The sequence below is a fragment of the Gymnoscopelus microlampas genome, assembly GCF_963454915.1.
Source record: "Gymnoscopelus microlampas genome assembly, chromosome: 18".
Taxonomy (NCBI): domain Eukaryota; kingdom Metazoa; phylum Chordata; class Actinopteri; order Myctophiformes; family Myctophidae; genus Gymnoscopelus; species Gymnoscopelus microlampas.
This window is the reverse complement of record NC_139955.1, coordinates 41,796,526-41,811,525: the sequence shown is the minus strand read 5'-3', so window position 1 is coordinate 41,811,525 and position 15,000 is coordinate 41,796,526. Positions and strand designations below refer to the sequence as shown.

Genomic DNA, 15,000 nt, shown 5'->3' with positions numbered 1-15,000 from the left:
TCTATTATGTTTTTTTTTAGCTTTTTACCCCTTTTTCTCCCCAATTTAGTCGTTATGCCAATTGATTCCTCCCCTCACACATTTCTGTGTGTTGTCACAGCTGTTGAATATCCTACTGGCTCACCTGCCATTGAGGAGCCCCAACAGGGAGGATGTGGAGCCTTCGTCCCACTCCTCCCGACTCCCATCCTACAATCCCCACTGACAGGTGCTGCCCCCCAGCCTGCAGTGACACATATCACCCTCCCCTCATCAATAGAATAATTCCTAAGGAAAAAATAAATAGTTGCAGCCCTAGGCCTGTTTGTGAATGCGTGAGAGAAATCCTGCATGTTTATTTAAATCTGCAGCGTGTAAAATGGATTTGCGGTGCATATAGGCCGCGTCTCTGTGCTGCCTGTTAGTTAGATGGATAGTCCAATGAAAAGGCTCGCTCCATCCAGGTGTAAACAAGCTGCCCGCTGGCCGCCACACATCACTCTCCATTAGGGCCATAATTCAGCGCGCCCCGCCGGCCGCCTGCCCTGATCATAGCGGGGTAATTTGCAGGAAGAGAGTGCGGCTTGATTTATTGGCGGGGGAGGAGGTTGAGGGATTACGAAGATGAGTATAAGCTAGATTAATTTATTGTTGCTTTTACATTTCCGGTAATTGGAAATTTGTCTTTTTCAGACAAGACGTTGCGGTGATGTGGGAACACACATACAGTATATACCAGCAGGCAGTGGTGTAAAGTAACTAAGTACATTTACTCAAATACTGTACTTAAGTACACTTTTGAAGATTTTTTGCGTGTGTGTGTGTGTGTATACATGTGTGTGTGTGTGTGTGTGTGTGTGTGTGTGTATGTATGTATATATATAAATGGTAAATGGTGCATTTATATAGCGCTTTACATAGATTGTGCATTACATTCACCCATTCACACACACATTCATACACCGATGGCGGAGGAAACCGTGCAAGGCATCAACCTGCTCATCGGGAGCAATTAGGGTTTCAGCGTCTTGCTCAAGGACACTTCAACACTAACTCTGGGGGAGCCCCCCAGCCCGGGATCTAACTGGTTTCCAGTTCACTCTATACCCGGCCACTCTAGCCTGAGCCACTGCCGTCCCTATATATATATATATATATATATATACATAGATATCCAGTAAAGTACAAATGCCTCAAAAAGTCCAGTACTTGAGTACATGTACTTATTTACTCACCTCTGTAATTTCATTCATGAATCCCAGGATCCATTCTCTTTTGGACTCCTCTTAGGACATGATTATGTCTCCTACAGACTACGACAGACTACTTTACAGTACAGGTCACACTTGGACCATTGATATGCAGGAGTAGGCAGCTTTAGCTTTGTAAAAGGTCGCGCATGGGGCAGCCAATGTATCAGTGCGGTAACGTGACCGGCGGCCCGGCGGCTGTGTCTATTGTTGTCGGAGCAGAATTATTTTTTTCCTGGCAAATCTTCACTGACCGGGCCATGGCCCCATGACTGGCCCTCATGACGCTATACGGCCAGTGATCATCGCTGCCAAGTGGGCGCTACGCATCTAGCGTGGGCCTCAGTAAGCATAATTTACGATTGGAGAAACAACCAATGCAGATGCTTCCGTATACAGTAGGATTGCGTGATGATGCAATTAAGCAATACACAACCCATCACGCTCTGTGGCGTCATGTATTAAAATGCTGAGCAGGCCTCGATTTTGGATGACGATGGCAAGAGAACAAGATGAAAGTGTCCGTATGAAAGAGGGCACGTTATTGGGGTATATGGAATGGATGACCGGAGCTTCACACGTCTGAGAATTCAGTGGTGCAAAAAGCATGCAGAGATGTGGGGGAAAAAGTGATGTTGTCAGATTAGGTGCAGGATGGCCAATCTATACCAAGGCCCAACCACTACTGAGACACGTTAGTCACCCCTGTCAAAATATTATGCACATATACGCACGTGTGTTGCTTAGATCCACGTGTGTATCTTCACTGATAGTCAAAGCATACTGCATTGTAGCTTTGGGGGCGGCAGTGGCTGAGGGGTAGAGTTTGCCGGTAGAGTGGCCGGTCCCAGTTCGATCCCGGGCTCCCCCAGAGTTGGTGTCGAAGCGTCCTTGAGCAAGACACTGAACCCCCTAATTGGTCCCGATGAGCAGGTTGGTGCCTCGTATGGTTTCCTCCGCCATCGGTGTATGAATGTGTGTGTGTGTGAATGGGTGAATGTATAATGCACAATCTATGTAAAGCGCTTTGGATAAAAGCGCTATATAAATGCACCATTTACCATTTAAATAAATATATTTTCATGCACGGAAATGACGGACAGATGACGGCTTCCTTTCTCAGCTTTCGGGAGGTGTAGTTCCAGACTCTATTCACCTGTTTCCTAGGCTGTGTGTTTCACTTCCCGATTTGATCCAATGAAATCCAATGAAACTGGTCAGATGACCAATGATATCTAATGAAATCGACAGGAAGTGAAACACACACAGCCTAGGAAACAGGTGAATATCAAAGCATTCAACCGGCAGTGGCTCAGGGGTAGAGTGGCCGGTATAGAGCGGCCGGATGAACAACGAGGTTCGATCCCAGGCTACCGCAGAGTTAGTGTCGAGGTGTCCTTGAGCAAGACGCTGAACCCCTAATTGCCCCCCCCCACCCCCTTCCCCCATACAAGAATTGTGTTTTTTTGTTGTTGTTGTTGAAAATAGCAGATCTGCAAGCTCACACCGTGTCACATCTACATCAGATATGCATTCGAAAGCCCTGTTTTATCCATCATCATACCACGTGTGGAGAGAAAATAGCCGATTTACAAGCTCACAACGCGTCGCATCGCCACACCATGCTGTGAGCTTGTAGATCCCCTATTTTAGCACTTTTTTTTTACAACCCTTTGAAAATGTATGAACGTTTTTTGGGAATAAAACAAATTGAATGGGCAAAATATGGGCGCCAGGTCTAAAGTAGTTAATGCTTGGTCACAATTTAGTTGTCATGACATTATCTCTGTGTTCCCATGGAGCTTTGTTTAAGCTTGCACGCTGGTTACATTTTAATATACAGGCTTACTTTAATCCTTTAGCCCATTAAGACCGGGAACGCATCTGAGTCATTTTTTGATTAATTTGGCTATTCAAAAATGGCAGATCTACAAGCTCGTAGCGAGTGCCGTGCTACGAGCATGTAGATCTGCTATTTTTTAAATCTGAAAATGTGTGCAAATCTTTTAATACTGTATATATATCTGTTTTTTGTTTTTAAAGCAAACATAATTTTTTACTCAAATCTTTGCTTCTGGGGTGTCCCTGGAACAACATATTCTGAGATGGGGGTCCGTGGCCAAATACATATCATTTTGGGGGGTCCTTGACATGAAAACAGTTGGGGAACCACTGATATTAAAGCAACATACGTTTTTTTCTAAAAACTGTTAAGATTTAAAAGACATTTGTAGAATCCCCCAGAAACAAAGATTTGAGTTACAAATGTTCCCTTTGAAAATATATATTCTAACTATTTTTCCAAAAATACCAGATCTACAAGCTCATAGCGCGGCACTCGGTGCCACGCTATGAGCTTGTAGATCTGCTGTTTTTGAATAGCCCAAAGAAATCTTAAAATGACACAGACGCGTTCCCCGGCCTTAATGGGTTAAAACTTGACACGATGCGGAACACACACTGTGCGGGGGAAATTGGCAAATAATGTTTAATTCATTGTTTTCTTCAAACGCAAATAAAAGGCGACCAGCTGTACCTCTGACTTAGCAATGTCACGAAAGAACAAAGAACTGCATGCAAGCATTTCTTCACGCACGCATGCACGCACGCACAATAGCATGAACAAACACCCGTATTCCTTTACATTTCCACTGACACCAACTTACTTACATTTTATTTGTTATACAACCAAGTGTGTCTGTCTGTCTCTCATTTTAGCTATGACAATTGCGCTGCGTTTTTGTGGCACCAGATGCAGTGCACCACGAAGCAATTCAATTCAAAGGGCTTTATTGGCATGAGAAAACATACGTTTACATTGCCAAAGCAGAAAGCACAATACAACAATACAGCAAAAAATATGTACATTTGAAAGTCAGAATCTTCAATAGATCAATTTCTATGTACCAAGATCACTGGGTGCAGGTCTAGTGCAGGAATATACACAATGATTAGTCTCTAGGGTGGTTGTGTTCCGTTTGATATCCTTCTCCTATCATAGCAACTCACGAATCTTGCTGCTGTGTTTGCACATTGTTGTACTTCGCCCAGCAGATATGGGAGTTTTTTGTCATTGGTCATGTTTTCAAAATCTCCGTGTGTGGTTGTAATCTGTGGGAAGTATGTGTCTCTGATGTCTTGGTACAATGGACAGACGGTTAGGTAGTGTAGCTCGGTTTCCACTTCATTTTGTGTGCAGTGGGTGCATAGTCTGTCTTCTCTCGGGATACAGGTCTGCCTGTGACGACCTTTCTTGATCGCAAGACTGTGCTCACTGAGTCTGTACCTAGTTAAGATTTTCTTTGTTTTGGGTCGGTCACGGTGCTCAGGTATTCTCAGGTATTCTCGAAGCAGTGGTTCTCACAGTGCTCCGTGAGGGGGTCCCGGGGGGTCCCCAGCAATATGTGTTAATATCAACATTTTAACCATTGTAACCCTACTGTATATACGGCTATATAAAACAATATATATATTTTCAAATGACGTCCGGACATATAAATATGAATTCGGCGGTCCTTCACATTAATGTTTGAGTACCTCTGCCATAGAGTCTGATAACAGCTTGGTTTCTCTGTCCGGCCTCTCGCTTTAGCTCGCTCGGCGATGCCTCTCATGGCTCGAGTTCGATTGTGACGGCGCGCCTCCGTCGTGGTCAAAAACTATACTTTATCGTCAAAAGAAAATAGTCCGCAGTCGTTGGAAAAAGAGTGGCGGCAGCGGGATTCAATCATAGGAGGTTGGGGTTGCCAGTTTAACCCATTAAGACCTGGAACGCATCTCTGGAACGTGTCTCTTTAGATTTCTTTGGCTATTCAAAAATAGCAGATATACAAGCTCATAGCGCGGCACAGAGTGCCGCGGTATGAACTTGTAGATCTGATATTTTTGAAAAATCTTGGGGGAAAAAAATAGTTTTTTTTTCAAAAAACTGTTAGGATTTAGAACATTTTTTCATGATTAGCGAGGCACGCCACCATTTAAGTTGCCAGAATGTGGTTTCGGGCTGTATTAGAATCAGAATCTGTTACCATTAAATAATACGCGGCTGAATGCAGGTGCACATGTAGGTACATTTATTGGAAGTGAAAGGAGATAATTGGTGGACTGATTTTTCGAGGACCAATGGGAGGGTGAGGCGGAGTTGAGGGATGATGATTCGCTGATGAGCTGGACCTGGGTTTGAGGAAAGAGGGAGAAGCATTAGAGGAAAACAGAGTGCATGCTCTAAGCCAGGGGTCTTCAATGTTTTTAAGGCCAAGGACCCCTTGGCCGAGAGAGAGAGAGATGAAGCAGAGACCCCCATTATATTATATATTGTACAAAATATATTTTTTTCATAGGCTTCATAGACTTGTTTGACGGCACTATCATCATCAGTGTATGTTGGACTCACGTTAGTGTGGATTTTCAGACAATAATACTAATCAATACTAAGCAAACTTGACCTTTTACTCTGTACTTAGTCTGCTCTTTCTTCCCTCTACACCAAACCGCTTTGCCGAAAATAGCAGATCTGCTATTTTCGGCTGAAGTTGCCCGCCGAGTAGGGATGCTAGGTTGAAGTGGTTCATGTAAAAAATCACACAAAGAGTTGGTGGACCCCTTGTAGTAACTCTGAGGACCCCCTAGGGGTCCCGGACCCCCTGTTGAATGTTGATGTGGCACACTGACTATCAAGAAAATAAAAATGTGGCACTTCATGTAAAAAAGGTGTCGCCGTCCCCTGCTCTTGGCAATTTTAGGACGGGAATGTGAGCAGTTTGTACACGATGTGGTGACTCGTGTGCATGTTCTAATGCGTTCAGGTTTCCATGGCCAGAGGTGCTTGTGTTGAGTCCCATCGTCATACACACAGTGGCATGAGCTACATGATGTGTACATACAATACGTACAGTGCATTATGCAGTAGGCCTACATACAGTGCACACAGTATGCTGACACACACTCAAACACTGTAACAAATGGGTGAATGTGACACAATGTGCCTCGGAGAAAGGGGACAGTCACAGTTAAAATGGCTTACTGTCAACACGGAAGACTACCGAGGAAAATTGTGAAGGTTAAGATACTATATAATATTGCCCGAGGTTGTCTTCATAACCCTTGAACATGCAATTATGCTCATGTCTAATAACTGATGACTATCGTTGTCATACTCTCCATACTTAAAAAGTACAGTTAATTAATTTGACACGCGCGCACGCACGCATACAAAGACATGCGTGTGCAACATTGTTTTCTCTCAACAGTAAATAATCCAACATACAGTATACAGTATACTAAAGTGACAATTCAAGGACTTTTAAGAGCTTTTTAATACCGCTGAAATAAAATAAAACCACAATAAAAAGACCATTACTGCATCAAAAGTAATCAACAAACTAGACTATACGAAATTGTCAAATGTTGACTAAGAAAGAGCCTTGTCAGGGTGGGGGGTCGACCTGAAAAGTTTGAGAACCACTGACCTTTATGTATTTGGCCGTGCACCCCCATATGTGTGCCAGGGACCCCCACAAGATACATTTTTGTATAAAAATTGTTTAAAGTTATTCCAAAAATAATTTAAAGATGTTTCAAATTGAACTGATTTTGTTGCTTTTGTGGCGACCCCCTGGAACACCCTTAAGGACCACTGGGGGTCCCCAGACCCCACTTTGAGAACCACTGCGCTTGACTACAAGGATAGACTAGAATAAAAACAGCTTGTGGGGAAGAATGTGGCAGAGAGAGAGAGAGAGATAGAGAGAGAGGTTAACGGAGTGTATGTGAATCCCACATCTAATTGTACATGCATTATGCACTATCAACATTACACTGAACAGCAGATAGTTAATGTGTGTGGTGAATGCATCGACTACATAAACGTCACTTTGCAAAGTGTGGCGTGAATAAAAGATGACGGTAAAACACAGCAGGACGCGGCGAAATGCGACGGTTCTGCTTGAAAGCCGACCCGCACTTTAATGTTGTGTCTCAATTCATTCAGATGTGATCCCAGACTCACGCAGCGCTCCAAGAAGTCATGCAGAGAGAGAGAGAGAGAGAGAGAAGGTGGGGGCGCGTGGTATGGATGGATACCAAGGGTTCCCAATTTTTTCAGGCCGTGACTCCCCAAAAATAATCATATTTGAACTGGGGACCCCCCACCTTGACAAGCAGGCATTACATTTAGTTTGACTCGGTTCCACAGATAAATATTGTGAAAAAAGCCGATCCACAAGCTCACAACGCCTTGCGTTGCGGGCGTTGTGAGCCTGTAGATCGGCTATTTTCTCTTTGCCACTTTCTTAGACAATATTTAACAATTTGGCTAATGTTTTTTTTAGAGTATAATTTGTTGGTTACTTTTGACGTAGTAATGGTCTTATTATTAGTGTTTTTCTTCTTGTTTAAAAAACAACAACCTTCAATTGTCACTTTAGAAAGGTGCAGATACCCTGTATACACTTATCCTGTATGTTGGTTGAGAAAACAATGTTGTTCCTATTCCTTGAGTGCTTGTCAGATCCTCTGTTTAGCTTGTATGTTTTTTGTCAGTCTATCTACAGTATCTATCTTAACCTGTGAGTACTGGAGATGTTGGTTTTCATTCTGTGTGAATTTTGCCTTCCTGCGTTATTGGTTCAAACTTTAAAACAAGCATTAGACTTGACTTTTCCTGTGAATCTACCATGTGGATTTTACCTGTGAAAGTTTAACCTTGTGGACTATGTGGTTGAACCTGACAAATACGTTGACACTCTGTTTGCACTTTGTTTTAGCTGATCATCTCTAACACCTTAAAGGAGTATAGTTCACCCAAAACAATACTTATTTTCTATCAATTACCCACCCCATGGAGCCTTGAATTCATGGAGATTGTTTTGTTTTGGCGCATTCCTAAGCCAATAATATGATGACCTGGTGGCTGCTCACAAAAAAACAATTGGTGCTTCAGGTGTGTGTATATATATATATATATATATATATATATATATATATATATATATATATATATATATATATATATATATATATATATATATATATATATATATATATATATATATATATATAAATAAATAAATAAATAAATAAATAAATAAATAAATAAATAAATAAATATAAATAAATAAATAAATAAATTGGGTGCCCTATTTTTGTAGGGGTAGTTGAATACAGCATTCTATATCTAATACATCTAATAAATATATGGGGCCTGCCCAAATGTCTAATTCAGACAAAAAAGGCACACATGTCAGTCAAATATACATGAGCCATTTTAGTTCATCATCAATAAGTAGATTATTAATAGCCTACAGGCTACAGCCCGAGGTGTATCTCCTGGAATCTCTAGGAAACTGAAGAAAACTACAAATGGCTGCCAAGTGACATAACTCTCAGTGGTTGGCTCCAAGTCAAAGTTCACCATGCCAGGGTGTCGTGTTACAAAACAACAGATCCACAAGCTAACAACGCGTCGCATCGCAACGCCCTGCGAGCTTGTAGATCTGTCCTTTGACTAGTGACGCTGAGAACAGAAGGAACTCTGAACCACAGCGTGAGCTTTGAAAAAAAAAAACAACAACAAAAAACAGCGCGAGCTTTGAAGTTTATTGGCGCGAGCGGAACGGTACACTCCTCCTGATAATAAAATACTATAAACTGCGTCATCGTTGATTCATCAAGAAGATAGAAGAAAGCAGCTTAAAGAAGAGGGCATTTTTCGAGGTGAGTGTTTAATGGCAAAGAATGTGGCTTTTGACGTTATTGGGGAAACTTTATTTTGGTAATTTGCTATTTTGTACCGTGTTTTTTGTCGTGCATTCTGGTGGCTTTGAAGATGGTGATAAAGGCTGTTATGGATATTAAGTATGTTAACAATATCCTCCATGTGGCAAAAACACAGACTTTAACTAGACGTATCTTGATGGGTAGAGTAGTTGCCCATATGATAGTATTATTATTAATAACCAGGTTATGGCTGTCATCAACCTGGCGTCCTTATTTTGGACATGTCATTAATAGGGAAAATACCCTATTTACACCAAGCTCACAACGGTCACATACCCAGCTAGCAAAATATCGCACATTTCTGGCGTGAGGCCATGTGAGTGACATGTGAGCTTGTAGATCAGTGGTTCTCAAACTTTTTCATGTCAAGGACCCCCAAATTGACACTTATTAGTCCGCGGACCCCCATTTGAAAATATATGTCAGGGACCCCCCATAAGAGAAGAGTTTTATGGCTCTAGCAGTGATTCTCAACCATTTTAATTTCAAGGACCCCCAGTTTGACATGCATTTGGCTATGGACCCCCATTTCATGGTATTTCTATCTCCGGGACCCCAATTTATATTGTAAAATCTATGTTAATTTAACTCTGAGGGTGTACAAATGGAACCAAATGGACCCGTTAGGGTCCATTTGGTTCCATTTGGTTCCATTTGTACACACTCTGAGTTACAGACCCATAAGGGTCCATATGGTTCCTAAGTTCCTGACTATCTATCATGTAGCTGGGGACCCCCTGGAACTCCCTCACGGACCCCTGGGGGTCCCCGGACCCCACTTTGAAAACCAATGATTTAGATAGTACTGGTGGTTCTCAAAGGGTCTGGGGGCTCTTAAAGGGCTGTCAGTGGACCCCCAGCAAAACGTGTTGAAATAGCGTTACAATTAGTTTGACCACCATAACCCTATTTTTATAGTCGCCCTATTTATCTATTAACATTATTTAAATATAACTGAGTAGGTATTGGTATGAAAGTGTTAATGAATTGCATTGAAGATTATAGGCTAGTGTTTATTTTATACATTGTGTTTTAACTGAACACAATGGATTAAATAAAAACCCTTATAGCCCACTTACCTACAAATGCTCACATATTAGGTTTAGTTCTAGTTTAATTGGTTTCTCATAAGAATAAGCCATATTAGTGGATTTCATACACTGTGATGCTTGCGTCCTAAAAACAGATTTACTATGCCTTTTGAGATGCTTATGGAGATTTTACCTGAATAGACATTTATTTAGCTACTGATGATTTTATTATTTTATTTTATAATGAATTGGCATGCTGATTATGGTTATTATAGGCTATCATTCATCCTAGTTAGTAATGTGTTAATTGCCTCCTTATTTAATTGTATGAGTTATGACTCACTAATTTGAGTATAGTATGAAAGTAGTTGAATTTGCCTTTCAAATAAAGACAAGATGCTTAATGCTATTCCTTCTTCCCCAGGGCCAAGCTCAGACCAGCACTTCTGGCATGTCAACATCAATGCAGTATGACCACATCGTGCTCACAATGGATGGCTAGGTGATCACAGATGAGAGTGAGGACATCTCCATGGCACTATAGGACTCCTATTGTGTGTATATTTTGTGTTCAGAATCCAGTACCCTAAAGCAGTGGTTCTCAAACTTTTTCATGTCAAGGACCCCCTAATTGACACTTATTACCCCGCGGACCCCCATTTGAAAAGATGAGCCAGGGACCCCAATAAGAGGTTTTTACGGCTCTCTAGCAGTGATTCTCAACCATTTTAATATCAAGGACCCCCAGTTTGACATGCATTAGGCTACGGACCCCCATTTAATGGCATTTATACCTCTGGGACCCCAATTCACATCGTAAAACCAATGTTAATTTAACTCTGAGAGTGTAAATGTACTCTGAGAGTGTATGCACAAATGGAACCAAATGGACCCGTTAGGGTCCATTTGGTTCCATTTGTGCACTCTCTGAGTTACAGACCCATAAGGGTCCATTTGGTTCCTGTCCATCATTTAGCTGGGGACCCCCTGGAACCCCCCCAAGTACCCCTGGGGGTCCCCGGACCCCACTTTGAGAACCAATGCCCTAAAGGACTGAACAAGACACTGACCTTTTTGGAGTGTGTTGTTCTGAAATCGAAGGATGCAGGCAAACCTGTCACAGTAAAAAGAGTGTACAACTCCATCTGTGAGGAGCTTGTAGGAGTCAGTATTCTTTCTTTCTGGATGGCCACTTAAAGAGAGTCAGTTGAAAAGACCAATGACTTTGCCACTGGACTAGGCCTCTTCCAGTTCTAGTTCTGGAGTTTACATTTTGTTTTTGAAATCCTGAAAGACTGTGAAATAAGTGTGTTGTTGAGTGAATGAAATATGGTGCTTCAGAGAGAACTCAGTTTACAAGAAGTTTAAGGAGATCATTCTGCTTTCAGGCTTACAGTAAATGGCTATGTGCCAATATATTTGTAAAGCAGGACACCCTCTCTCAAACAGTTTAACTGATGTTCAAGTTAGCGACATTGAGTATATTGTAATGATATACAGTAGAGGATATTTGTATTATATTTGTATTAATACATTATTTATTTGCTGAAATAAATAAAACTTTTGAAAAGGTTATGTATTGTGTTTCTCAGGATGCTTCTAGTACAGGATTCCCAATCTTTTAAGCCCTATTTGGTAAGAAATGATCAATATTTTGTGCTATCACCTTTGTGTCTAACCTCATGTACTGTATACTGTACCAGCTGGATTATGCTATGGTATGTGTTGATATCTTTGATATTTTTGCCTATCCCTGACACGTTTCTGTTTATTCCTTTCTTTCTCTCCTTGCTCTCCCCCTCTTCTTTTTCTTTTCTCTTCCCGAAAACTACAAACACGATGGAGCTTGCACGAAGACACATTTCACCCACTTCTTTACACCTGTAAACTTGTTTGTGTATGTTTGTGTATTTACGTACGGCCTGTGTGTGTTCTCTGTGTGTGTGTGTGTGTGTGTGTAGGAACTCTACGTACTGCATGAAGGTGTCCATGTCCATGACGGTGGAGGACAGCGACGAGGGCCGGTGCTTCAGCAGTAAGATCCGCCACCTGGAGAAGGCGGAGATCACCCGCAGTAAGATGATCACCTGCCCCGACATAGACGACTACCTGGCCCCCTACAAGCAGCCACACATGACCTGGTACAAGGTAGGTCTGCTGCATGGAGTCCAGCCCAGTCACTCCCTTCATCATGTGGTCCAAAAACGAGGCAGTGCTTCTGGTTACTGGTGGTTTTATTTTTTTAAACTGGCAGAAACACACAAAAATTAAACTACAAAAAACATAATTAAAGAGAAAATAAACTTGCAATGGAATTTTCCTCACTGGCTGCATAAGCCTACCTTTACTACAGTATGTATTTAGCCCACATCTGAAAAGGTTTTGTTCCAGGGACCCCCATACAAGATTTGTTACTCTATTGTACCTAATAAGAATAACTGTAACTGATTTTACGGCTGTGTTTTGGTGCTTGATATGTGTCAATATGAGTGACTGACTATCGTAAACGATACAGAGCCACCTCCCTGACAATATTGCCGGGACTGTTTGTTTATTTTTGGACCACAATTCTCATATGAGACGATTTTAAGATGCACAGTAAATAAAGCAATAGCCAGCGCTCCAAAGTCCTTCTGGTACTTTTAATTCATACGCAGCACGGACGCGTTTTGGCGTCAAGCCTTCCTCAGCGTGTATGATAATGTAAACACTTAGGGACAGTTAAATAGGGGGACCAGGGTGCAACACAGAAATCGGTCCGTCTAAAAACAGGCTCGTTCATAGGCCTCATCACAATTACTTATACACCACTTAAGTCCCTTATACCCCTTTTGAATGATTTTAAGATGACCCAATGTTATTCTCCATAGAGAAATGACTTCTGTGACCAGAATGTGTGTGTGTGTGTGTGTGCGTTGGCTCTTCAGGAGTGTGAGCGCGTGGAGTGGCGCAGCACCATCATGGTCAACACCACCCACATCTGGATCCCAGAGGTGTTGGAGGGAGACGGAGGCAACTACACCTGTGAGCTGCAGTACGGAACCAGGCTGGTCAGACGCACCACTCAGCTGAAAGTAACAGGTAGGAGGACATGATGGATAAAAAAAACATGTATTATGGAGTAGGGTGTTGGGATCCTTTAGGATATTAACGATTGTGGTTCCTTAACGGTGCCCTTTATCCATTCCTATAGGGCAGTGGTTCTCAAACGTTTTCATGTCAAGGACCCCCAAAATGATATGTATGTGGCCGCGGACCCCCATCTCAAAATATTTTGTTCCAGGAACTCCCAGAAGCAAAGATTTGAGATACAAATGTTCGCTTAAAAAGTTTTTACAATTTTTCTAAAATAGCCAAACTATAAAATGTGGATAAAGTGGTTAAAAATGATTGTGACACTATATTAATACATTTTGCTGGGGACCCCCTGGTTCCCCTCCAAGGACCCCTGGGGGTCCCCGGACCCCACTTTGAGAACCAATGCTTCAGGGGGTTCCAAATGGACCCTTACAGGTCTGTAACTCTGGAGAGTGTACAAATGGAACCAAATGGACCCTTACGGGTCCATTTGGTTCCATTTGTACACTCTCCAGAGTCATGGTGGTCCTTGATATTAAAAGGCTTGCGAACCACTGGTATTGCAATTGTATAGCAGAGTCCCACACAACCAGCTCTGACAGTGTGATGAAAACGGTTCCGTAAACGGTTCCAAAATGTGATGGAACCGATTCTGATTCCTCAATGTTGGATCCGGATCCTCTGGATCCGGATCCCAACCATTGGATGGATGGATGGATGGATGGGGTACTCTGTGCCGTGCCTGCGCACTGAGGCTGGCAAAAGAAGCCTATTTTACGATATTTTGGTCCGTGGGCTTCTTTCTGAGATTTTGAAAGGATGGTAAAGGGAGACGCGTATACCAATTGCTGCACCTGCCTTGAAGTTTAGCAGTGGTTCTGTGTGCGTTCTTCAGATTGTTATGCATTAGGTATTTCCACTTACTTGTATCCGGTAGTTCTGTCTTGTTTTGTCTATGTTATGCATGGGACGTGTGTAGCTCCTGTATCTTGGCCAGTGCGTACTTGTAAAAGAGACTTTGTCTCTATGGATTTTTTTTCCTACTGGTTATATAAAGGTTATACATATACAGTATATGGATGGATGGATTGGATTGGATTTTGGGCTGTCATGATCGTGAGATTTGTCTTGACGATGAATTGTCTCAGAAAAACATTTGATTAACGATTTAATTGTGTTTTTGGCATTTCGTCATTGGAACATAATATGAATACAAATTACATTCTGTTTGGTTTTTAGGCTTTGCAAACAGAAAGAATTCCACAGGGCAGATACTGTATGACAAAAAACTGGCATACACAAATACATGGCTGACATATATAATACATGTATAGGCCTACTTTCAAAGTCAAACAAATTATATAGATCTGCTATTTCCAGTGTTTTTGAAAATGTTTGAAGATGTACTGTATGAAAAATGTTCAACGTGGAAACGATTATGCAAAATAATCGTAATTATCTCAAATAATTGCGATTAGGCAATTATGCAATTAATCTGACAGGCCTGGACTGGGATGGATGGATAGATGGAATGAACAGTAGTGGCATAATGGTGTGATTGGATGCTGATAGGGATTTCCTAGTGCAGTGGTTCTCAAACTTGTTCCCAAATTGATAAATATTTGGCCGCGTACCCCCATCTGAACATATGTTGCGCCAGGGACCCCCAGAAGCAAAGATTTCTACTAAAAATGTTCAAGATTTTTGTTAAAATAGCAGATCTACAAGCTCATAGCGTGGCACTATGAGCTTGTACATCTGCTGTTTTTTTGAACAACCAACGTATAAAAGGTTAAAGTGGTTAAAATGATTGTGACGCTACATTAACTACTTTAGCTGGGGACCCCCTGGAACCCCCTCAAGTACCCCTGGGGGTCCCCGGACCC

At 41.9% G+C, this 15,000-nt stretch overlaps 1 protein-coding gene across 1 annotated transcript in view; it reads left to right on the top strand.

Annotated features, from left to right (window-relative positions):
• The window catches only part of il1rapl2 (interleukin 1 receptor accessory protein-like 2), a gene marked incomplete at both ends in the record, with an annotated part of 497,870 nt that overhangs the window by 321,234 nt on the left and 161,636 nt on the right, over window positions 1–15,000 (top strand). The window contains 2 exons of the mRNA XM_084041453.1: window positions 11,998–12,184; window positions 12,964–13,117. Of these exons, the coding sequence (XP_083897579.1) occupies window positions 11,998–12,184; window positions 12,964–13,117 (341 nt within the window). The remainder of the gene's footprint in view (window positions 1–11,997; window positions 12,185–12,963; window positions 13,118–15,000) is intronic.